General features: G+C 32.5%; 6 protein-coding genes across 6 annotated transcripts; 3 read left to right on the top strand and 3 right to left on the bottom strand.

Moving 5' to 3' along the window:
* Tsp_09504 (putative nematode cuticle collagen N- domain protein) lies at window positions 1-1,090 on the top strand. The gene is made up of 5 exons (XM_003371251.1): window positions 1-141; window positions 196-295; window positions 360-426; window positions 483-627; window positions 689-1,090. Exons 1-5 carry the CDS (start codon window positions 1-3, stop codon window positions 1,088-1,090), a joined length of 855 nt encoding a protein of 284 aa, XP_003371299.1.
* An 824-nt stretch (window positions 1,091-1,914) lies between these two features.
* On the bottom strand, window positions 1,915-3,656 carry Tsp_09505 (conserved hypothetical protein). Its single transcript, XM_003371250.1, has 7 exons — window positions 3,610-3,656; window positions 3,308-3,456; window positions 3,133-3,236; window positions 2,958-3,073; window positions 2,674-2,872; window positions 2,489-2,617; window positions 1,915-2,028 (listed from the first exon to the last, which is right to left on the bottom strand). Exons 1-7 carry the CDS (start codon window positions 3,654-3,656, stop codon window positions 1,915-1,917), a joined length of 858 nt encoding a protein of 285 aa, XP_003371298.1.
* A 1,108-nt stretch (window positions 3,657-4,764) lies between these two features.
* On the top strand, window positions 4,765-10,663 carry Tsp_09506 (U2 small nuclear ribonucleo protein A). The gene is made up of 18 exons (XM_003371249.1): window positions 4,765-4,783; window positions 5,200-5,301; window positions 6,097-6,146; window positions 6,837-6,952; window positions 7,008-7,092; window positions 7,652-7,777; window positions 7,911-8,041; window positions 8,091-8,149; window positions 8,376-8,492; window positions 8,548-8,588; window positions 8,650-8,756; window positions 9,017-9,119; window positions 9,183-9,368; window positions 9,421-9,519; window positions 9,710-9,745; window positions 9,919-9,975; window positions 10,100-10,187; window positions 10,593-10,663. Exons 1-18 carry the CDS (start codon window positions 4,765-4,767, stop codon window positions 10,661-10,663), a joined length of 1,593 nt encoding a protein of 530 aa, XP_003371297.1.
* Window positions 10,664-10,922: 259 nt separating this feature from the next.
* On the bottom strand, window positions 10,923-13,767 carry Tsp_09507 (cuticle collagen 1). The gene is made up of 5 exons (XM_003371248.1): window positions 13,474-13,767; window positions 13,358-13,445; window positions 12,796-13,262; window positions 12,593-12,713; window positions 10,923-11,248 (listed from the first exon to the last, which is right to left on the bottom strand). The coding sequence occupies exons 1-5, from the start codon at window positions 13,765-13,767 to the stop codon at window positions 10,923-10,925; spliced, it is 1,296 nt and encodes a 431-aa protein (XP_003371296.1).
* Window positions 13,768-19,278: 5,511 nt separating this feature from the next.
* Window positions 19,279-20,944, top strand: Tsp_09508 (hypothetical protein). Its single transcript, XM_003371247.1, has 5 exons — window positions 19,279-19,335; window positions 19,726-19,768; window positions 20,010-20,207; window positions 20,321-20,452; window positions 20,907-20,944. Exons 1-5 carry the CDS (start codon window positions 19,279-19,281, stop codon window positions 20,942-20,944), a joined length of 468 nt encoding a protein of 155 aa, XP_003371295.1.
* Window positions 20,945-20,952: 8 nt separating this feature from the next.
* Tsp_09509 (transcriptional repressor scratch 2) lies at window positions 20,953-23,453 on the bottom strand. The gene is made up of 3 exons (XM_003371246.1): window positions 23,249-23,453; window positions 22,643-23,187; window positions 20,953-21,219 (listed from the first exon to the last, which is right to left on the bottom strand). The coding sequence occupies exons 1-3, from the start codon at window positions 23,451-23,453 to the stop codon at window positions 20,953-20,955; spliced, it is 1,017 nt and encodes a 338-aa protein (XP_003371294.1).
* Window positions 23,454-24,770: the final 1,317 nt, after the last annotated feature.

The raw sequence follows: 24,770 nt of genomic DNA, 5'->3' as shown, positions 1-24,770 counted from the left end.
ATGTCGTCGACTGTAGCGGCTGCTTCGGCCGTTTTCTTCAGCATTGGCGCACTATTTTGCTGTCTGATATTTGTACCAATGTTGATGCAACGTTTAGACAGCGTTCGTATGGATATTCGAATCGATATGGACGAATTCAATGTATATCTTTTTAAATTGCACTCTTATGTTTGTTTTAAATTTCTTTTTTTATAGATAATTGCAGAAGATATTCTAAAGGAATTAGAAATCAGAGGCAGAGCTGTGTCGTTAAATGCCAAGCATCGTGTTGTTCGACAAGTCAGCGGCCTGTGCAGTAAGAGAACTTTGCTTCGATGAAATATAAGTGTTCAGCTTTTATTCTGCAACTGTACATTTAGACTGCGAAGAGGATAATCCATGCCCACCAGGTCCGCCTGGTTTGCCAGGAGAGCCTGGCGTCGATGGGTATATATTTTAAGTGCTATTTGCTAAAATTCGAGCGATATTATATCGGATTTCAGTGAAACTGGATTTGATGGCGAGCCCGGTATACCTGGTCTTCCCGGAAATTTTCCACCAGTTCCAGTAAGTCCTGATGGAAAATGCCGATACTGCCCACCCGGACCACCTGGACCCATTGGTGCGCCTGGCAAGCCCGGAGCTGCTGTGCGTGATTTGATTTGATTTAATATCATTGCTTAAATATCCGTTGACATTAATTTTTTAGGGTCCCAAAGGACCACCAGGTCTGCACGGCAAACCAGGACCAGATGGAAAGCCAGGACCCAAAGGACAACCTGGACCTCCAGGAAAACCAGGTATTCCTGGTAAAGTGGGCCCAATGGGTGCTCCTGGAAAAGATGGAACATTAGGTCGTAAAGGACCACCTGGTGACAAAGGGCCGCGAGGTGAGCCTGGACCAAACGGACCAAACGGATTCCCTGGAATGGCAGGTCTTCCTGGCAAAACTGGTGAAACGGGCCCAATGGGACCAGCGGGCAAGAGAGGTGATCCTGGACGACCTGGTCGTGATGGACCTCCAGGTCCTGTTGGTGATCCAGGCAATGACGCCCAATATTGCCCATGTCCACCAAGAACGCAAGCTAAATCCCGAAAGAAGAAACTTTAAATATCAAAGTTTTTCATTAATATTACCATTAGTTGATCAGCAAAATAGCGTCTACTATTTTGTCTGTCCTTCAAACAATAAACTGCATCAAATGTAGGTCTTGTACTAATTACTAACAAATCACTCAAACAAGCCAACTGAAAACGAAATCAAGCAAATATTTCAACTCGTCTGACAACAAGCCAAAGTTGGTCAAGAAAAGCATAACACAGTGTCGCAATTAACGGTATACTGATTACAATAAATCAGAACAACAATCGAACGTTCAGCATTAATATTTATATCAACGATCAACTAGTTTATTGAAAATAAATTAATAAAAATTACAAAAAAAAACATAAAACAAGCATTTCTGAAAAGCGGGAAAACAGAATAATACAAGCATTTGCATAATGATAAAAAACCTCTGAGACAGTTAAAAAAATTAGATATGCATAAGTGGAATATGCAGATAATGTAGCTAATTCTGTTCCTGGCTTATTTAATGCGTATTACGTCTAAAAAGTTTTATCATTTTGTGATTTAATAGACTCAAGTGTAAAAGCAATGCATAATTCTCATAATGGTATTCTTAATTCACTGAAAATATTTTCATGTTATTTGATGTGAATGCTCTGCATAATTCAACTTACTTTTGAGCTATGTTTCCCAAAGTTCAGAGCTATGTGGCTATGGACCCCCTCGGTAAACCTCCTGTTACCGTGGACCCCTTACAGTTCATTTGATGTGCAGGGAAAAGGAGGGATTACGGTAAGCGGACTTTAAACCAGAGTAGTTGTTGTATTGGATAGAATGAACTGAATGTGTAAATGAAGCATCGCGCATTATGTCAGACAGTTCTTAGCAATTTCAATTGAAATTAAATAAAATGAAGAAGTGGACATCTGAAAATTTCTCCATGAACCCCACTTTGGGAACCACTGCTTTAAAGGATTAAACTGTAATAAACTTATTAAAAAAACTGATTTTTTTCTGAGCGAATATTTGTTAATAATTCAAAAAATCCTTTAAAAATGCAATCCCATTAGATTTAAAAAAATGAACTTTTCTTTTCTTGAATATTCTGAATGAATCATAAATGATCATTCTAACTTACATTTTAAAAGCATATTTTAGAAAATGATTTTTATTTGTATAAAAAGCAAAATTACTCAATTGTTCACTTCAACGTAACAATGAACATTGCTTAAATAAGGAAAAAATTCACCGCGCCAACGAATGGTGTACTAAAGATGAATGAAAAAGCAGCAGCTTCGTTTGAAATATCATTTATTATGCACAAATAAACAATGAAGAAAGAAATGCAGTCAACAAAAAAGAAAAAAAAATAACCAACTAAAATTTAAACAATTCGCTTTTGGACATTCAACCAAGGCTAGAGATGAATTTGGAATAAACTGAATCATCTCTGAGGCACCTTTGCTCTCGATCGTTAAGTCGATACTTGCAAACATCAAGCCAAATTCGGCCACATGCTAGCGGCTGACCTTGAGCATCGTTAAATGTAAAAGTTAGCCAATATTCATTCTAAAAAGCAATAACACATGAACAATATTTCTATGAATAATTATGTAGTCGCATACCGACTGTAATGGCCCAAAAAATCCGTTTGGCAAATCCTTCAAACGGAAAACCATGTTAAATGTAATTGTCCACTCGCCTTTTGGAGGTGGGCATATGTTCTGTGGTTCTTCGAGAGCTTGACGAAGAGCGTCATTTTTTATAAATTTCTTCGCTACTTTAACTGCTTCTTTGCACTGTGTGAGAACATCACAGTAACGGCTAAATTATAAAAATATTGAAACTTTAAAATATTGAAAAATTTTTTGTTAATTACCAGGAGCCTATACCACCACAACCAGTGAACATATCCCAGCCATAACATGGAATCACTTCATAATATTTTTGCCCATTCGACGTGAGAACAGCGTGACGAAGTTCCAACTCCAACTCAATACCAGTCGATGGAAGCGGCTTATCAACCTTTTTTTAATAACAAAGCTCACTAATTTGCACACTGTTGGGTATCTAATTTAACATACTGAAACCGTCGCATTGAAAAATATTGGACCCGGAAAACGAGGAAATTCTGGCCATATTACTAATTTTTTCACATCAACAGAATAATTTCGCCATCGTTCTGATGCTGAAATGTAATAATTTTCAGATAATGTTTGAAAAAAGAAGGAAAGAATTAATAATTTTTAAAGTCGTCACCGCATTTTGAGTATTGCCAACCACGAATGACAACACCAAAATATTCATGGCCTTGTTTCTCCCAAAATCGCGGAAGACCCACTTCTGACCAAACTCCATGATTTCCCCATAAGTCTCTGCTTTGTCTTTTTGTCCGATTGCTATGTGAGCTTGTAGTATATATTATTAAAGAAACAATGACTACTCTCATCAAATGCATATTTGATCTTTATCTCTAAAACAAACGAAAATTTTTAAATAAGAACTTTATCCATAATAATTATTGTTTCAGTAACAACGCCTTTAACATGCACAATAAGAACCTCTGTGATCTTAACATAAAACGCTCTACTTTATCTGTGCAGAACATGTCATCACCTGATTGCACATTTTTCTGTTTAGGTCAACGTGCCATCTAATTACTCACACCGCCTTCATTTAAGCCTATATTGGGTACATTATTAGCTAGGCCGCTCCTTTTATAGGATTGCACGCGCTTTATTTACCTGCTTGCAAATCATTGAAGACATGCAAAAACTTACATTACATCTGTTTCAATTACATACTGAACTAAATTAAAACCCCGTAACGATTTACATGAACCGGCACCCCCTCAAAATGCATCCTTTTCTTACATTCCATATTGCTCTTACAATGATATGCATATATTCATATTTATTTAGGCATTTGAAATTTGCTGATAAATTAAAAGCATGTATAGTTAATAAAACATAATTCAATATTTACAAATTAGTGAAATCCGTTAAAAAACTCCACCATTGAAGTATTATTCCAAATTATTGTTTTTTAAATAAAATGTTTAAATAAATTGTCAAAACAGTCTTGTTATTTGGATAAAAATAATTTCGTAGTTAAATATTTCAAAAATTTGCATAAAGTTATATTAAAATATTACGTATTGATAAAGCTTTCAAATGTTCATTTAAATTGTACATGTCAATGAACAGTTCATTAAATAAAAATTTTAAAAGATTGAAAATATAATTATTGCGTCTATAATTTCTATTATTTTTTTTCAATGAAAGAATTTTAATTCTAAGAAATAGGATCTAGAAAAAAAATTGTACTTGCATTTGCCTGGAGAAAGAATTATGTACAGAAGAAATTTCAAATAGTTCACATGGAAAATTAGTTTAAGAACTGATGAAAATGGGTGAACTGTGAAGTTCAATGTTTTAAATAAAAATCATTTGACATTGAATACAACAAACAACGTTCTGACATTTTTAGTGTCAGCGTACTTCAAAAATCTTATCTATACAATTGAACTAAATTTTTAAACCTTTGTATATTCAACATTTTTTTTAATTTTAAAATGTAAATTATATTTAAATTGAAAAGTAAAATAACTTTCTTTGTTTTACATTTCACATAAAATGGCAGTTGTGGAAATATTTTAATATTTTCAATGAAATAAAATCTGCAAATTTCATTTTATCAAACATACATGCATTGAAATGTCAAACGAAGATAAAAGTAATATTATCATAATTAAACAAATAACGTAAAAACAAACATTTAAGTAATTAAATGAAAATAATTAATAAATAGGTATTTTGTCTCAAGCTATCATATTATATGTTTATATATAATATGTATTTATAAAACAGAATCCTTTTTTCCTATAAGCCAACAGCAGTTATGTAATCAATATTTAGCTACATCTTTTTTTTAATTGTGAAAGTATGAATATATTTTTATTGTATGTTAAAAAACTTACCAAATTTTTATTAGCCAGAATAAATGCAAAGATTACTAAAGTTGATAATAATAATAATAATATAATTTAGAATATGTTGTAGGTTTTCTAAACCAACAGCTGCTTCATCCAGACATCAGGATTTGCTTATGTACTTATAAATGCTGAAACTCTGATTATGTGATTATTAAAGCACATTGTCGTGTTTTTAAACAGCGAGGACAAGTTCATCGCGATCGACATTGCCCACATGACCCGGTGACTAGCACTGTCATCTTGCGGGCAGCACTTACCAGTATGAACTGTCTGTTGTCTACATATTAATTTGCATTTTGCAGTTTTAACTGATTTCTTTTTTAAAATGAAAAATAGCTGTATTATTATTATTTTGAACTTATCAAAAGTGTAATTCATCATTTATTTTTTATGCAGGAACGTCGAAACTAACAAACACTTCTAATTTTTAACCAACATGAAACGTTAATTAAAATTGTTGTAACCATTTTTCTATACAAATGATAAATAACTAGATCAAAACAATAAAAAAATTAATTTTTTTAAATAAAATTACATTTAAAAAACTATTTCAAATTGAATTAATAATTTATGTATGCATTTTCTATAAATAGATTTATGTTTGACATCTTGCTGTAGGATTTTGAAGCGTTATTAGCTTTACACGTCAAGTTGCAACATAGCAAAAGGACGCTCATGCATGGATAAATAATTTTGTAAAAACTCATCATAATTCAGCAATTACCATTAATATTTAATGTTAAGTATATTTAAATTATAACTTTTAGCCTAATAACACTCAAACTGTCAGTCTTTTGATTTTCGAATTTCAGTGTATTCGTTTTTCATTTATATTTATGAATTATGTATATATTCCATATTTGTGAAAAATAATACCTTGAAAATAACTACTTGCATAATATAAAATGCCCAACTTTAGTAATAAATTAAGTTACAGTATGCTTCTTACAAAAGAATTATTTTTATTTAAAAGCTTGAAGGGAGAAATTTTATTTTAAAATTAATTTATTCAATAATTAATATAATTGTATCACTTTTTTAAGTTAACTTTTAGATAAAATTAGAAAAGAGGGCACTACAAAATTTGAAATGGCTGTTATCGATGTAAATTTATTTTATTTGACAATAATTATTCGTTTAAAACATTAAAGAATAACAGTCTTTAATATTAATATTGTTCATGACAATGAAAAGCCATTTAATTTTAAATATCACGTGTAGTAAAGTTTAAATCTTACTGTAGCCTTTTATTCTTTTTTTAGACCACTATGACATTGTTGAGCAGCAGCTAGCTAAAGCGTCTGCTGAAAGATGCTCATGTGCTTTTTGAGATGCTGCCAAGCTAGTCATTTGTTTTTATATTTTTGGCATCATTGAGAGATGAAATGCCTAATAATTAAATTATTTGTTCGCTAATTAAACCATGCATGGCTGATTATTTTTTATTATTTTGTAAGTTAATTTAATGGCATGCCTTTTATAGATAAGCTTATATTTCTTTTAGCAACGAATTTCTGTTTTCAAACTTGGCAAGATTGGTTCAAGTTAATTTAGTTTCGCAATTCTATATTAAAATATTATCATCTAGACTTTTGTTACGTTTTTAAAAGCGTATTCTTTTGTTCTTAAATTTTAGTCAATTTTTATGTTTTAATACAGTAAAAATGCACTTTTGTATCGTTTGCACGTGAATATTATGTCTTTATTATTGTTCTGATCTTAATTAAAGTTCTAATTTGAGACCCTACGTAATTTCTGTTTTTGGTTTACACAATTGATAGTTGTAATTTTTAGTTTTGTGAGTACATGGACAAAGAGGAACAAAGTGCTCAAGTGATTGATGGGCGAGTGGACGCGAAGAACAACCGTTTTCCATTATGCCTTGTTTGGACGCCAATACCTTTCATTTCGTAAGTATTTTTGTTCCTGTGAAATAATATGAATGTTGAATTATAAGTATTTTAGTTGGCTTTTACCATTTATTGGCCATCTGGGTATTGCTTTGAGTACCGGTGTCATCCACGATTTTTCTACATCTGGTTATGTTTCGGTAAGTTTGTTAAAATGGTTTTTGTTCGTTTAGCAATATAAAAGAGAAGTTTTATTTGGCTAAATTATCTCTCTTATAAATTGCTGTTCTAAAGTGCATGTTTGTATTCAATTTCAGAGAAATTCTGCTAGGCTAAGCTTACGATTTAGTGATTTCAAACGAAGAAGTATTCTTAATAGGATGATTTTAACTGGAAAGTTACATTAGTTTTTCCATGAAATTAATAGTCTTAAAGTAGATTTTCATTCAATCAATGTTGCTTATGGTATAATTTACTGTATTTCGTTTAGGCTTTTTTTAATGATTTGCAAGGTTTATTATATTATTGACCAAGTAATGTTACGGCAGTTGTTTAGCGTGTATCTGTTACTTTAAAAGAAATGTTTTAATCTGAACTTATAATAACTTTTTTTGACGAAAATGATTTTTAATTATTATAGTAATGGTTTTAATTCTTGTATAAATGTAAAGTGCTAATTTGGAACAATTATTAAAGATGCGATGCTTATTAAAAATATACATTGATTTTTTTAATGTTTAAAGTTTTGTAATAACTTAGGAAGATCATATGGCTTTTGGCAAGCCTTGTCGTTATTACAAATGCGATTTGATCATGGTTTTGGGCAAACATCAGCAATGGGATAGATGTGTACGTATGGCATCGAACGAATATAGATCGCGTCAAGTAGGTTTTCTTAAAAGTTATAGGAGCACACTGAATGCATAGGCAATATCTGCAATTATGTTGGTGATTTTATTGTATTAATTTGATCTGAGTTATTATATTGTTCATGGCATAGTGGGTGTTTATTTTGCAGCACAACATATTTTGGGATAACTGTCATTCTCATGTTGCACTGGCTTTGAATTTAATGCCGTACGGTCGTAATGCTAATTGGAACATGCTAAAACTGTGCGTTTTGATGTTTTTCAAAGGCCGTTATGTCAGGTATTAATAATTTTAAACTAATTATTATTATTACTGAAGTCTTTTTTAGTGTGTTGGCATTTTTTCAGCATTGGCTTCCACCCTTGATAATTTATGGCTTGGCTATTGGTGGAATTTTGTTCGCTGTGCTGCATTAATCAAATTCTAGCGGAGATGCGCTTAATATTTTAGAGGATAAAATGACTGTTCAGTGTTCGTCACTGATCTGATGTGCTTTCCGGAAATAAATGATTGCTGAATTGTGTTTTATTTCTATAGCAGTATATTTAGTTGCTAACTGTGCTTTCATATTTTGTAACATCTGTTGAATATTAACGTTGATGTTCATATTAAGATGACTTAGGTTGTGGACGTTGTACGTATTTGATCATGGTTAAACTCACTTCAGATTTGATCGCCGACAGTCCTCAACTGCTCAATGTCATACGAGAACGTGAACTTTGCTTACAAAGTAAACTTTGTTTGCTTGCTTTCAGATATTTTTGTTATTTTTATTTTTTTTCTAGATGCGAGAATTCATCGCATTGAAAATTTGGGCACCACTATGGTTTGTGATGTTAAATATAATTCGATTAATAAGTGTAATGTAATTTTTATTTTTATTTTAGGACACTTTCGAAACGTTGAATTTTAGTAATAATGACATCGTGAAATTGGAAAATTTTCCTTTACTGTATCGTCTTCAGACACTTTACATGGCCAACAATCGAATTAGGTAATGCATTAGTCACACTGAAAATTTGTTATGCTTTTTATTATATATCTGCAGTACTGTCGATGATAGTTTCGGAGCTTCACTCCCTTATTTAAAAACTTTGGTATTGACGGACAATTGTTTAGCCGAATTGGGTGAATTGGAACCTTTATCCAAGCTGCAAAGATTAGAACATCTTTGGTATTTTTGTTGTATAATTTTTACTGTTGTTTTTTGTAATGGGAAATTGTTCTTTTTTATTGTTATTATTATTGTTGAAGTCTAATTGGTAATCCAGTTACTCGTGTAGCGCATTACCGGGATTTCGTCATATATAAAATTCCTCAGGTTCGTGTGCTGGATTATAGACGTGTGCGCTTAAGGGTGAGATTTTTAAAATGTTGTTTTTTTTATTTAAATTATTTTTAAAGAGTTGATGATTTTTAGGAAAGAGAAAGTGCAAATGCATTCTTCACGAGTAGTGATGGTGAAGAATTTTTGAAGAACTCAGTGAGAAAGGCAACGTTTTCAATGGCTTTGGCATTCGATGATGAAAGCATGACTGATATAACGCAAGAAGTTGAAGATTCAGTGGAATCCAACCGCACAGTAGAACAAATGGAAATGATAAAGGTTACAGAAGTGATGTTTTTTTATTGTTATTTGAATTAATATTTATTTGAAGGAAGCTATTGAAAATGTTACTTCATTGGAAGAATTGGAAGAGTTGAAAGAAACTTTAGCCAGAAATGAAGTGCCAAACGGAAAAGAGAAGACTGATGATGTTGAAGAAATGGATTTATAAATTTATACTGTTCATAATTGGAGGAAAAATGACTACGTTTTGTTATCACTTGTTTTGCATGTTTAAAACAGTTGAAACAGTTTCTCATTGCATGTTGTTTGACAATTATTTTGTGACAAAATTTTGGTTCTTTTAAAGAATATTTTTTAATGCATTATTTTACTCTCAGCAACGCAGGAAACTTTGTCATCATATCTATTTTAATGTTTTTTGTGGATTTCTTGGAGGTACATTTAAGTAAAGCGGTTGTTGACTTTTTTTGTATCTTGTCGTATTCGTATGGTACGATGTATAGCAGCAGCAGTAGATAGAAGCGCAATAATTATCGCGGAAATGAAACATATCAGAAATAAATTATAAGAAATGCTAATTTGTTAGATAATCGCAGTGTCTGATAAAAGATTTTGCTTCAGTTTGAGTAGTGATAAGCCGACGGTTTCTAATCTTTAATCTTTAATCCTTTGAAACCGAAGCAAATTGAAACAACCCACTGACGCTTTGAAAAATATGGTTAACAAAAAGCAGTAATGTAGTTTCTCATTTTTGCTTGCTTATTCAGCTCAGAAAAGAAGATTATGATTTATGTCAGGTTCAAAGTTTGCTGCTGTTGCCTTCCATTGTTACTGATGATTGCTGTACTTTTTATGGTAAGAACTTTTTTAACGATTGAGAATTTAAATATATATTTGATTCAATAATTATTTATTTCTTAATTTTGCAACTTTTTTCAAAAACACATATTTCAACTCAAAAAATCATTGTTACTTGATGCAAATTATTGAGACATTTAGCGTTCATTTATTTAGTGTCGGCTAAAATGTTTGCATTTATTTACTTTTCAAGCAACAGTTTCTTGAAAGAAGTAGCGTACAATGAAACGACAATTACTGTAAATCACATCAACACGATCCACACTTGCAATTTCCACAGTAACATTCCAACAAATCTAATATGAGAAGCATTATATTAAAATAGTACTTTCGTAACTGCATGAATAATAAATAACACGTTGTTTTTGTAGTTTTTCTTTTCCTTATGTATTATGATTATAGAGATATGGTTATCATCCGCGTTACAAAACGTACAACAAAACAGCATTCAAAATCAGCAAAAATGTACATAATAAATAAATTGATGTACAAAAACTGAATGGTTAAGAATTCACATAAAATTTGATTACAGTTGACCAAAATGATACTCACGCATTTGAAAACAAACCTTGAATAACTTGCAAACTATAAAAATGAGTTACAGTAATGCCCTATTAAAAAATAGCGCAGTAACAAAATGCATTCATTAAATTGAAAGATATCTTTTCTTCCGTCATGTTTCAGTAAAATTTTTTTTAATGTTTGATGAAATTATTTCACGAGTTGTTATATTCACTTCTGCATTTGGTCAGAGGATGCTTGTGGAGAGTTGTGAGATGAATTTTCTCCATCAACAGCATCGTCGTCGTCATTGCTCATGGAATCTGCTTGACTGCGACCATTGTTGGAGTTTGGTGATATCATGCCTCCAACGCCAACTTCATCAGATGTGGCTGGAGATCCGAGCTCTATCATTTGATTACTTCCAAACCCATTCTCTCCAAGTGCATGATTTTGCTTTTTCGTGCTAATACTTTCCACAATTTGTGACAAGCAATCCAAACTTGAAACGACAGCCGTGTTTTCATTACCATTGTTGGTGTTTGTTTGTTCAAATACTAAAAAACAAATACTGCTTTAAACTCTGTCTACTGTTCAGATATGTCTCTATGTTAATTTTAATACTTTTGCGTCTCACTGTCCTTTAGGCAAATTAAAAAATTTAAATTTTGCTTTCAAAAATAGAACTGTCGGTTAGTTAACGGCTGCTGTTGTTAACCGTATTTGGTTGCAAATTGCAGAAGCTCGTAAATGCAACTTTGTTGTATTATAATCTTAAAACACTATTTGACAGAATACTTTCTTGCTTTTTCATGTTTCCTTATATTATTTGCTGCAATAACAGTTTTAAACTCTTGAAGAGTCATTGCTTTCTATTCCGCTAAATTAGAAAAGTTGGTGATAATAGTACTAGTACTACTACTAGTAGTAGTAGTTGTACTGGTGGGGGTGGTCTTCGTAGTAGTATTATTAGTAGTGGTAGTAGTGTAGCAGTAGTTGTTGTTGTTGTAGTTGTAGTAGCAATAGTCGTAGTAATATTGGTAGTAACTGTAGTGGTAATAGTAGTATTGGCAGTAGTAGTATTTATTTGCGTTTTTTGTCAGTCATGCACATGCATGGTATTTTTGTTTTGGCTGAAATCATAGATAGTCTATGATTATTTGAAAAGTCAGTTTTCAAATATCAAATTTAATGGAAGATATCAGATAAAAATATAGAATTCAATCAAAAACCAATGGAATGTAAAAATGCCTTTGAAGATTTTTCAAGAAAACATACGGAACAATGGTTCTCATCATTCGGCTTACCAAATGGATAAATGATGTATCATTTATAACTTGAACAAAGTTGACTTGAAGGCAAGTTTAGGAAATAAAAAAGGAATTATAATAGGTGAATATATACTATGACGTATTAAATGGAAAAAGTGCATTAAGGTAAATGATTCAACTGGAAGCAGTAGCGCAGATGAATCATCATCGTTGAGTTGCTTAAAGAAGTAAGCAGGCGATGGAGAAACGCGAGCCGCGCTTGTCACCAATTTCCGGCGTGATTGAATGGACCACGTGTGGTGTAGATCAAAAGAATGCTCACCTGTCACCATTGACCTACACATTGAACAGAGTGAAAAAACTAGCTATGATATGCTAAACAACTGCTGTGGCATAAGCTCATTCTATAACGGAAGCCTAATGACGTTTAGGTTCGGTTTGCACGCATACATCAAAATAACAAAGCTGCCTCTTTCTTACTTGCATCTCCGCTGCTGCTTCCACGTGAGCTATTTCCATAGCGCTGTTGCTGTTGCTGCTGCTGTTGTTGCTGTTGCTGCTGCTGCTGTTGTTGTTGTTGTTGTTGCTGCTGCTGCTGCTGCTGCTGCTGTTGCTGCTGCGATTGCTGACTTTGGCCAGGCACTTGCGGCTGTTGTTGAGCCTGCATAGACACTGCACTCACTTCAACATCACTGAAAACAGTCAGAACTTTTTCGTCAGATGCTTGGTAAAAGGGTCCTCCATTAGTTGCCTGAAACTAATGTCCATCCATGTATCACTGATTATAAGCAACAAATAAATGAACGAGCAAACAAACAAACAAACATTCTTACAATAAAATCACCAGTACTAGTATCGTTGGGTGACACATTAGCTGGGGGCATTTGCGATGGGTTAGCAATTCCAGCTAAAGTTTTACCCAGTTTTCCGGCGCCATGCATCATTTCTTCCAAACTATCAATGTATTCAATTGCATTTCGTAATATTTCTACTTTGGGCAAACGTTGGTTAGGATTGGCGCAGGTGCGTCGTTTGAGAATTTCGAATGCTTCGTTCACTTTGCGCAAACGACGACGTTCACGCATTGTTGCCGCTTTACGCCTGTCAATTGTAACTGTTTTCTTCTTACAAGCTTTACAAGCCCAAAGCAAACATCGTCGTGGCTGGTGTCCATCAGTGGACGGCGCCAGCACATGAGGAATGTGCTCTTCAGCATCGGTCATAGTTAGCGACTCTTTACCGTGCAGCGCATCATCTAACACTTCTTCTTTGATTCGACGTTCCGTCGATCCCCCAGCACCTAAATGCTGCTGCGCCTGTTGCTGCTGTTGCTGTTGCTGTTGTTGTTGTTGCTGCTGCTGTTGCTGTTGCTGCGCTTGTTGCTGTTGGCCATACTGTTGAGATGAGCTAGAGCCGGTCGAAGATTTTTTCGAAGCGGCAGGCTCGACTGCTTCCAGTAAGCTGGCTGGCACAGCTGCGTACTCTTGAGCTTTTTGGCTTCCAGCTTGAACTGAGCTAGTGAACGAAGCCAAATCTGGATAAAATGTAGGAGGTCCAGTCGAATATGGATTGTAATACGGATAGCGATGATAAAGCGAAGTTGCCTCATATGGATTGGGAGTTATTGTTGCGTAGTCAGCAGCAGCGGTTACAGCTGTTTGATTAGGAAAAGCAGCAGTAATATTTCCTGGGGCAGGACCCAAATTAGCAAACTCTGTAGACGTAGTCAAACGTGATGTCTGAGTTAAATTCGAAGAATATCCATAAATCGGATCATACTGACAACCAGCCATATCTGTGTTCATCTGAAATAACCACAAACAGTGAGATGGGCGCGGCTGACGCGCCAGTTTCTTTAGGAATTGCAGCTGGCTAGTCAAAAATATCAAACTCGAATAAACACAGCGTGCTCTGCTGCACCAACTGTACGCACCAATGGTGCGGTTGATGTAACAACTGTTAAATGCTCACCTTGCTTGTCGAGAAGTAGTTTGTACCTCTCGTAAATAAATGCAGAAACTTCAAGTCAGTTGGTCTCCAACGTCGTAGCTACTCAACTCGAGGTGTTGACAAAAACCAGCAACAGCCACACGAACAACTGTTCGACAAAGTAATTCAGCTCGAACACACGGCTTAAGAATTGATCCACAGCCGCGCTGTTGGGCTATTGCCTCAAAAATAACCAATAGCATGTTTAAGCGTCATTTAAGACCAATCAACGTTTGCCAGTCGTATGCTCAATTGATAATACGGCGGCGCCAGCAGCAAAATTTACGACTAGCAGTAGCCATATTCCTCTAATCTACGATTGATAATGATTAACGTTATAATTATTTATATTCTTTTTTAAATTCTTATGAAATATTCCAAAAAAATATTTTTTTCACCCAGGTAGAATGTAATGTTTGCCATTCTTTGAAAGAATTCCCACGGTATGTGAGAAAAATGATGTTGCTAAATGTGTTGAATGTTAGGATGTACTTGTTCAAATTTCACAAAAGTTTGTGCAGTTGTGAGAAATGTAAATCTAACTCACTATCCAATCCACAAAAATACCTCCAATTTAGATGTTAAATTTCTTTTTGCAAAGAAAAGTTCAAAAAATTACAATGCTGATTTACCGTTGTGTGTGATATTTCATTGGAAACAAAGAAAACATGCTTTTCTATCATTTTTGTATTCGAAGCACTAGTGTAATTTTAAATTTCTCCATTCTGAAAGGCTAAAAATTGTCTATCACTGTTGCCTTTCTTTCTTCACAGTTGAAAGGAAAAGCATAGTTGATGGTATATTTATTGAAACTGATATATCGAATTCATTAAAAAAGCAAGTTGTTTGAAGGTAAGATGTAGAGTTGAAATGACGACCAAATTATACTAAATATTGAAACTTATTTTATTGATAAACGGTTCATTTTCAACAAAAATTGGTTAGCATATTGTGATGTGCGTATGTAAACGTAATTTCAAAAGCAAACTAATTCATCAATGTTGTTTACAAAAAATGGTTGTTATTTTAAATTTCAGGAAACACTCCGAAAAGTTTAAAATGAAATTCATATTTTGAAAGGGAGTTAAAGTTTTTGCAATTTACTTTGTGCTTCTTAACCAACTGTTTATAGTTGGATTAAAAGATTAATGTAAAACGGAACAAAGTAAAGACTAGCCCTCTGAGTGATCATTATGAACTACCTAGCGACTGTTTAATGGGAATGAAGAACAAAGAATAAGTAGCAAACTCACTGCCTGAGTGAATGAATGAATATTGTTGAAAATTGTTACTGCTTTTCATGAAAAGTGATAAAGAATGTTACGTCAACAGGCGACCAACTGGCGCCGATCAAACGGCAGCTTCAACGTTAAACGGAATTCTCTTTTGAAACAATATGACAGCAAAGGATCAAAATCTTCTTTACAATTGAAATGTTGAATTTATTTGTTTCTAAAGTTGGTAGTGAGAAGAAAAATTTCTAGCATCAGTCACTGATTACCACCCTAATTAGTAAAAGAAGCAAGCGTTTGTTGGTCTGCTTTGACATAGGCTGATGCAGGATGAAGACGTTTATCTATTTCAAACGTAAAACGAACAATAATTTCCTTACAAATACTACTAGATATTAATATTAACCTGGGTTATTCTATTGGGATTCATTTTTAATTTCAATATTTTGGTTAAATTGCAAATTTTTAACTGCTGTTAATAAACAAGTTACTACTTTGGAAATATTGTGTAAAAAAGAAGAAAATAACAACTGACACTTAAGATGAAAAATAAATTTAAATGCTTAGTTCTTGCTGAAAAGTCATTAAATGCTCGCAATTGGAAATTCAAAAGCAGAAAAAAGTTTAAATTACTCAAACTGAACTCTTTGATGATTTGAAAATTGTTACCACTAACTAATAATAATAATAAATTGCACTTTCGGAAAGTTCTTTGAAAAGGTTCTTTTCTAAAACGCAAATTTCTTGTCTAGAAGATTTATTTCAAAAAGATGCGAACATTAACTGATGCTTGAGTGATTAAATGAACTAATGAACTGTTAGATTTTAAATGGCAAATGTATCTTTATTGTAAATTATTCACATTGTCATATATCAGAATGCTTTTAAGTACAGACATTTTGAAGCTTACAGCAGCTTCTAGTTCAGCTTCAATCATGAGACAAGCATCTCAGTTTACGACCTTCAACTGCAGTCATGAAATTTGATAGGCAAAATTTCTTTTCAACCTGCCTCTTCGGCAGAGCCGCTACTACCTACTTCTTTGAATACCAATCCACTTTTATTGTAAACAATTTAGAACTTTTTATAATAAAATCCTCAAACTGAACTACATTTCTGCATTAATATTGGCTTTCTCTTTTCTTATTCCTCCAAATTTTTCCATAATAAACTTTTACCAGTACAGCATATATACACTATATATATATATATATATATATATATATATATACTGAATGTACTGAGTGCAAAACTGCAAAGTTCAAATTTTCTCAAACGTTGACTACTTCTTATTTCTTACTGAAGTTGTCAATATTTTGCTTAGACTTTCACATTTACTTTAGATTAGAAATTAACTTTTTAAAAATGATTTAGAATAAATAAAATCGGCCGTGTCCATTTCAGATCGCATGCAACCTGCAAATGCTTATTTATACAATTTCACATTTTATTAAAATTTTTTTATTTGAATAACATTTGCTTATTGCAATAATTAATAAAAGAAATAAAACTCTATTAAATTAAATAATAAGGAATAGAAAAAGTTATATAAAGCAAAAATTCAATGCAAACTGTTTTACTAACTCATTTAATGATCTTCTTCTTCTTGGCTATTGTATATCAGTTATAAATTATTTGAAATGAGCAACCAAATGAGCAGTAAAGCAATTTTTCATTAAAACTGTATCATAATCATTTGCAGAAGTGAAAGCTATTTAGCAATTTGCAATAAAAGCGTTGTCTTAGACTATTGCTATTATTATTATTTATAATCAAAAGTACAGATAATTAATAATGAAGCAGTTATATGTGAGTGAATGTGTGAAAATGCAAAGCAGAGATGTAAATTGCAATTATTATTATAAATGCATATAAATAGATAGATAGATAGATGTCAGAACAAATATGTGATTTGATGTTCTGGTAAGAATTTCTGAAAGTGTTATTTGCTAGCATGGCTTTGTTGCTGTTGACACATTCAGTTGAGAGAAAAAGAACCGAAGCGGTAAAGTCTTTTATTAAAGTAGCAAATTTAGAGAATATAATTTATGACAAATTTGTTTGAAATTTTTATCTTCAAAAGGGGGAAGTTGAAAGAAATGCAAAACAACTGTGTCGGCAACAAATAAACCTTGTCCCAGCTGCGTACTGTTAAGCAAAGCGAATAAATTAGCAGATCAAAGCAAAAAGAAATCAACCATCTTCCTACTCAGATGAAGCAATTTTTCAACTGCAAAATAGCCCGCCGTCAAACTGATGCGCTAGTTGAAACGAACAAATAAATACCATTTGTCATTAGATGTTAGATAGAAATGTGTTATTCAAATTTTAATAACTGATTCACCAATACTGAATAGCAGCTTAATTGCTTTTCTTCACTTCTGAACAAAACAAAATTCACATTATATTTTTATGTAAAAATTATTTTAATAATGTAAGCTAGTGAATTTTTCTGAAAATATTATCATTCCGATTCGAAACTTTGACATACCAAAAAGAAGAAAAAATTTTTTAATACAGCACACTTTTTATATACATTTGAAGTAACTTTATGCAAATAAGATCTGCATTGCCAAATTTAGCATTTAATGGAATACTTTTTTGATTTTTAGCTTTTCTCACTGACATCGAAATGTTAATTAAACTGTCCAATTTTCGAAATAAATTCAATTGACACTTTGTAAGTACATCTTTGCATATAGAAATTGAAACCGTAAAAACTGCTTTATTCATTCAGCTATCGAATGTAAAATGCTTGCACAGTTTGTTCAGTTTACTTTTCTTTTAGTTGTGCTTATATTTTACTATTTACAATATTATTATTTCTTTCAATAAGACAATGAATTTCATTAACATGTATACATATATATGTGTATATAATGTGTATGTGCAAATTTATAAGTACGTAATGGTGATAATAGATAAGAAAAATGATTCGATTCAGTTACTTTGATCTTATTCGGCGGAAATAGCTAGTATTTGTTTCTTCAACTTCAGTCAAGCGTTGTTTTTGAAAACAAAAACCACTAGATAAGCACGTCTAGAGTAGAATATCAAAAGTTGCTTTTGCTTTATCAATTTGTTTTCACTGAGCAATCGAAATAATAAAAAGAAATAAAATTCTGCTTATAATATTTTTACTGCCTGATTGTTTCACAGAGTCCTAATTTATTTTCTTCACATCGTTTTCTATTCATTGCTTTTCGTTGTTCAGCTAATCGCCTATGGCCGGCCACACACAGATCCATGCCAGACGTCCGGTCATGCCATTGCTATAGGACGCCAGCTGCATTGAAGCTTTTTCCTCCTTTCACTCAATTTCTTTCTTTCAGCTGAATCTGTATGATGGCAACTGGCAAACAACGGTCACCATCTAGTTACTAATAATACCACTAATTGTTGGTCAAAACAGCTTCTGGCCATTTTATGACTTTCACATATAGGTCAAAAAAAGCAAACTTTTCTTTATCACCTTAGTGAATAGAGCTGAAGTTTACTAAGAAGATAATTCTGATTGTTTTTAAGTATCCAAATATCAAATATCGTTCTTTTGTTGTGTTATAATAAGTTATACGCAATCATTAGACTGAGAATTAAAGAAATCGATTCATTCATTTAAGAATATACATTTTTTTCCATGCTTTAATTGTTTCATTAGTTACTTTTTAAATTTAATAATTCTTTATTTAATAAATATATTTTATAATGAATTATTAAGCAGCTGTTTCTAACTCACTAGCTGACAGCAATTTAAACTAAATGAATCTAAAAGCTTATACAACTGTGACGTTTTTGTCATTGGCCAAGTTCTTGACACAGGATTAGACTGACACTTGAAAAAATTCATTTCAAGATATACTATATTGTGCTGCATTTATTAATCGAACGTTTATGAACATTTTCATTATAAATAACACGTTTGCTAACATGTCATGCGCGTTAATTTGAATTGCTTTGTTGATTAATGTCATTTGGATAAACAATAATAATAAGATGTCTAAATAAAACGTTTCCGAATTTCACCAAAACTTTGCTTTGTAGCTTGTGCTTTATCTCAGTTTCAATCTTGTTACATTAAAAATAAATAAAAAAGAAATGCAACTCGCAACACGTATCACAGCTACTTTTTCCACAGCTTTTACCGAATCAAAAGTTAATTATGAACTTTGAAGCTGGAACTGATAGTTATTTAAAGCAATATTCAAATTGTGTAACTATTTAATTAATAATAATTTTAAATTTAATTTTTTGTAAAAATATTGTCAACATTTAATAAATTTACTGATAAGTTTTTATTTAACAACAGTTACATATGTAATGCCATTGTGATTTGTACAGCATTTATAATTCTTCAAATTTAAATAAAAGACTTCAAATTTAACTTTTAATATTTATTTATTTATTTATTTATTTATTAAATGTTTTTTATCATTATAAGCTTCTCATGTAAAAACTTATGTTAGATGCGCTTGATTTTATGACAAACCTGACATTTGGTACAGTAAGAGAAAAGCAGGAGTTCTTTTTTATTTGCGCTTTCAGAAATTCTGTGGCGCTAACTCGGCATTTATTATTAGATGTAAAGGTGTTTATGTCATTCTATTGCTTTTCATTAATTATTTATTCACGTCTGTCAATGCACCGCAGTTTTGCAGTACATTTGAAATTGGAAATAGTTCATCAAATTGGCTCATCAGAATCAGTAGTTAATTTCATTCATGAATTACTCAATTAATTGTAATTAGCTACATAATCAAGTAGATTCTCAAAATGCATTTAAGCATCAAAGGTTATGTGGAAAACTATTTCAAATTGAATGGTTGCAGCAGAGCAATATTTTGACATCTATGTACCATTTTGTATAAACTTCTTGTTGAAAGGGTGTGGCCTACGGCTCTGCATAGCAATGAATTATCAGCAAGCGTTGAATACTAGTCAGCGTTGTTTGCTCAAACGTCTATGTTATGCATGTATGCAAATTTTTTTTGCTCCGGGCGGAAAGCGTTTCTGGGCATTAGCTTTAGGTTAGTTAATCATTTTCTCGTTACTCACTGTGTGTTTTTCCCTCGTATGCTCCTTACTTTTTAAATTTAATAATTCTTTATTTAATAAATATATTTTATAATGAATTATTAAGCAGCTGTTTCTAAGTCACTAGCTGACAGCTTGTTCTTATGCTTTTCACTCTATCCTGCAGTAATAATAAAATGTTCTTTGAAAGCAGTCGTACTTGTTGCTGATCCACCTCAGAATTTACAATACTTTCACGGTAAATTTTAATTTTTTTTAAATTTGTGGACATTATTCTTTTCTTGTTTGCTTATTTACTTAAATTAAACTTAAATTACTTAAATTGTATAAATCACATGAACATTCTTCTTATGGTCTCTATGAAGTTTTACGTAATTTCTTCTGTTTCAATCACCACACAATGCACAGGTCGCTTTGACAGTGTAAGTAAATATATTTCTTGCATTAAATATACATGACTGCATGCTTAACCAGGTAAAAAATTCACAAAACTGCTCATTTCAAGTACATAAGCGATCTCTAGTGATGCGCTTATGTAATATCGCTTTGTGCTTACAGATTAGAATAAAATCAGGTTTCAAATACAGATATACTGTGCTCATTATAAAAACAAATAGGACGAAACAAAATTTTGAAATGAAAAATTCTAATAAACATATTTTATCCCTTTTCAAATAAAAATTATAATTCAGTGCTTTTCACGGGAAAGACAACTAACAAGATGCACTGATTGAACTGTTAGTTAGAAAAGTCAACATCACTAACATTTGGCTTTGCACAGCTCAGTTCTCGATGTTTAGCAAGGTAACTTTTCAATGCAAAAGCTTTGTCACATTGCTTGCATTTGTAGCGCTTCTGGCTGATGTGCGTTTGCATGTGGGCTCTTAAGTTGCTACGATCTGCAAATGCTTTGCCACAGTGAGCACATCCAAACGGTTTATGACCAGTGTGTGACCTCATGTGGCCTTGGAGAAGCCATGGACGACTGAACGCTTTACCGCATATCTAAAAATACCATTTATATTTACGTGCATACGAAATACTATTTGAATCACATCATAAAAAGTACAAAGACGCAACATATGAACTATTGAAATGAGGAAATTCATAGTAATTTTATGTTTACCATAAATAGAACATTTAAATGCTTAAAGGTCAATGAGCAGTTTAGTCTATAGAGAAAAATCGTGAAAAATGACCTCTTCTTTCTGTCAAAAAGTTATGGGCGTTATGAAAAGTACCATAACATTAGAATACTCATCAAACAAAGCACTACAGAAAGATGAACTACTTCATTAATAAACTTTACTTTTATATGAATATTTTGACTTTAGATGTCAGCTGGAATAAGCAGTTAATTTTATTTTGTTTTATATCATTAAGTCGTCATGCACAGTCATTGTAATTTTGCAATCACAGACTTCCTATTACTCTTGTTTAGCTCATTTCATAAATTGCACTTGTAGCATGTAATTCAGTGCATTAAAAAAATACACTGCTTAAATTTTTACAGTAAACTGCAGTAGCACAAATGCTGCTTATTACTTTACAGAATCAAGTTAACATGGTGAAGTGAATTATATAGTGAGAAATGAAATGCAATACTATTTTTATCAAATGATTATTGCAATGATTTGAAAAAGCGCTTTAACACTTTTGCCAAAAAATCCCACTCTAGCAGCATCCTGGTAGTGCTTTATGTAATCCAAGATGGAAGATAAATTTTGAAATGCATTTACCATGCACAAAGACTAATTTTACTGTTAAAAATTGTAATATGGCAAGTTATATAAAATTATGATATGATTTTGTATATTTTATAAATGGAACTGATTGTTCATTCATTTTCTTTCAAAAACATCTGCTACTCAAAATTTGAAGATTCATTTCATAATTAATGAATGTTAATTAAATCTTTAGATATGTTTTTAAATTCAAAAAAATTAATGATGAAAACTAAGTAAAACATAATACCAAAAATTTTAATGCATTTGAGGATTGTTTTGAAATAAGAAAATTTCTTTTCAACCAAAATTTGATGAAACTTAGAAATTGACGTCCTAATTTTTTATTGATCTGTTATTTTTGGAAGTCGAAATGATTTCTAACGTAGTGACATTTACAGACTATCATCATATCTCTCTCATAAGTGCTCAAATGCAAATGTCTGATTACGTAACAAATTAAAAGTCAATCGCCTATACACAACTTTGCACACCGGTGACTTAATCTTACTGAAATTAAGAAAATATAGTGCCAACGCTTTCACCTCTACAGCTGCTAATTTTTATCTGTAAGTAACATCTGCTACTGGTTGAAAAGCGTCTCATGCTAACTAAACCTATGGTTGGTTACAGTATACATTAAAATGCTGTGCTCTTCAATGTTCATCACAGAGTGGTATACTTTGAAAATTTTTTAATGTTACCTTGCAAGCATGTTCTAGCTTGTGAGTGAGGAGATGCATACTAAGAGCCGGCATGCTGACGTAAACTTTGTCACACTCGGGACACTTTTTTGCATATGAACTATCAAGTGAACGATGTGTTTGTCTGTGACGACTCAAATTGCTGCTAGTTGCATAAGTCTTTCCACACTGTGTGCATGTGTAACGATGCCGTTCAGAATCACCGGCGTTATTCAATCTTCTTTTAGATCTTCCGTCAGAAATGAATAACGCATCATATGTGTAACCAACTGTAACACCATCCTGAAACCGATCAGCAGCTGTTGCCGTGTTTTTAGACTCTACTAATGGTGCGTCTAAACTCTGTTCGACTTGGACTTCTACTACCGGCTGTGCTTCTTCCTTCTTTGACGTTTCACCTGATCTATCAAAAGATTTTGAAGCAAGTATTGATTCCACGCAAAAACTGTTTTCAGGATAACTTTTTGCAGGCAATGAGTTTTGACTTAGGAAAAATTCTAATCCTGCGTTGAAGTTGGCCCACTGTAGTAAATGACTGTTTAATCCTACAATTGTTCACGTTTACATAATGCATTCATTTATTAAAATTAAGAAAGCATTTCTTACCAAATGATAACCCAAAATTGTAAGGGTTAAGAGGCTGTGCATTTAAGGTTGGAAGAAGTGTGCTGCCGTACAACCAATTGTACGGATACAAATTTGGACTGATTATAGGTAGCATAGGATTGAAGTTGAAATTTTGCGCTAAATCTCGAATTGTAGCATTTTGCCTGTCAAGTTGTACAGAGAAGAGCACAGTAGGGCTATGCATCTTCAAGCTGACTGCTTGTCAAAAAAAGAAAAATTTAAGAAATGTTTAGAAGGACGGATGAGCGCAACGTCTGTCCGTTCTGCGAATGAACAGACTTGCCTAATCAAGCAATCAGGACAATTGGAAGAGGAGTGGTAAGGCTGATGTGTGATTGGTTAAAAAGACGGCTTACGCAAGCTGAGAGACCATTCGACACGGCCGCGTAACGGCTCACTTGATCTTGTCAACGATCGGTAGGGCCACTTTGCCATCTGCCTTAAAAGAACAAAGAAAATCTTGGCGCCTTGACCCCAACTAACATACAAAGTACGACCCGGTTGCGAGAAAGAGATAAACCGATTGCATGATACTAAGGTCATTTGGGTACGAACGGAAGTAGATCCGCTACATTGACATCACTGCGCTTTCATTTCCCTTAAATCGCTTGACCTGTTCTTTAATAAACTTACCATTTGTCACATTATTACAAAGGCTTGCTTTTTTTATTTTTCACACTTATCCCTTTTCACAACAACCGTAATTTGTATTTGTACAAAATACAAATAAAACTTTCATATTTATTAAAAAGTCATCTAATTTCTTCAGTTCATTAAATGATAATTAAATTCCATTATAGAAAAGTTGTAAATTTGCAGCAATACTATTTATAAGTTAAAAAGTTTAATATTCTTATCCAAGCAGCTGGTTTTTTTGTGCATTCTACATAAGCGTTGTAATACTACTTTAGAAAATGAATTATGCATGATTAAATTTTAGTATACGGTTTATTAATTAGAAAAAGTGTAAAAAAAGGAAGAAGATTAAGTTTGTACAGTTAGGGTGTAGAAATTAAAAGACAATTTTAAAAGCAAAGCATAGTATTGTAGAAACATCAGTGCAATTCTGCTGATATTATTATTCATAAAAATGAACAGTGTCAGAAGGCTTATTTGAGAAAAATTTGCATTGCATTCATTTTCAATTTCATCATTTTTCAGAAATACTGTCTGCAGAAATATATAGATGCAAAAGTTGAGAAATAATTTCATCAGAAATTACAGTATAGAGTATAAACAGAAAAGATTTTTTTATTGCATAATTTCTATAGCAAATATTCACACTTTTGTTGTTGCTGTTGCTTTTTTCTGTGATGGTGCAAATATATTAAATATACGCAAATGAAAAGCATATTTGGGTGCAGTTAGCAGATCACGCGTGCGTGGGTGGAGTTTACTTAAGGCGGTCGAGTGCATGGTCCTCGACCGTCGTTCACTAATGGGTCTCCTAAATTTGACAGGCGCATAGTACAGAACGATCATCAGCCGTACTGCTTGGCTA

Source organism: Trichinella spiralis (genome assembly GCF_000181795.1).
Source record: "Trichinella spiralis strain ISS 195 chromosome Unknown Scfld9, whole genome shotgun sequence".
NCBI lineage: Eukaryota > Metazoa > Nematoda > Enoplea > Trichinellida > Trichinellidae > Trichinella > Trichinella spiralis.
Note: the sequence above shows the minus strand (reverse complement) of the source record. Positions and strands in the feature narration are given on the sequence as shown.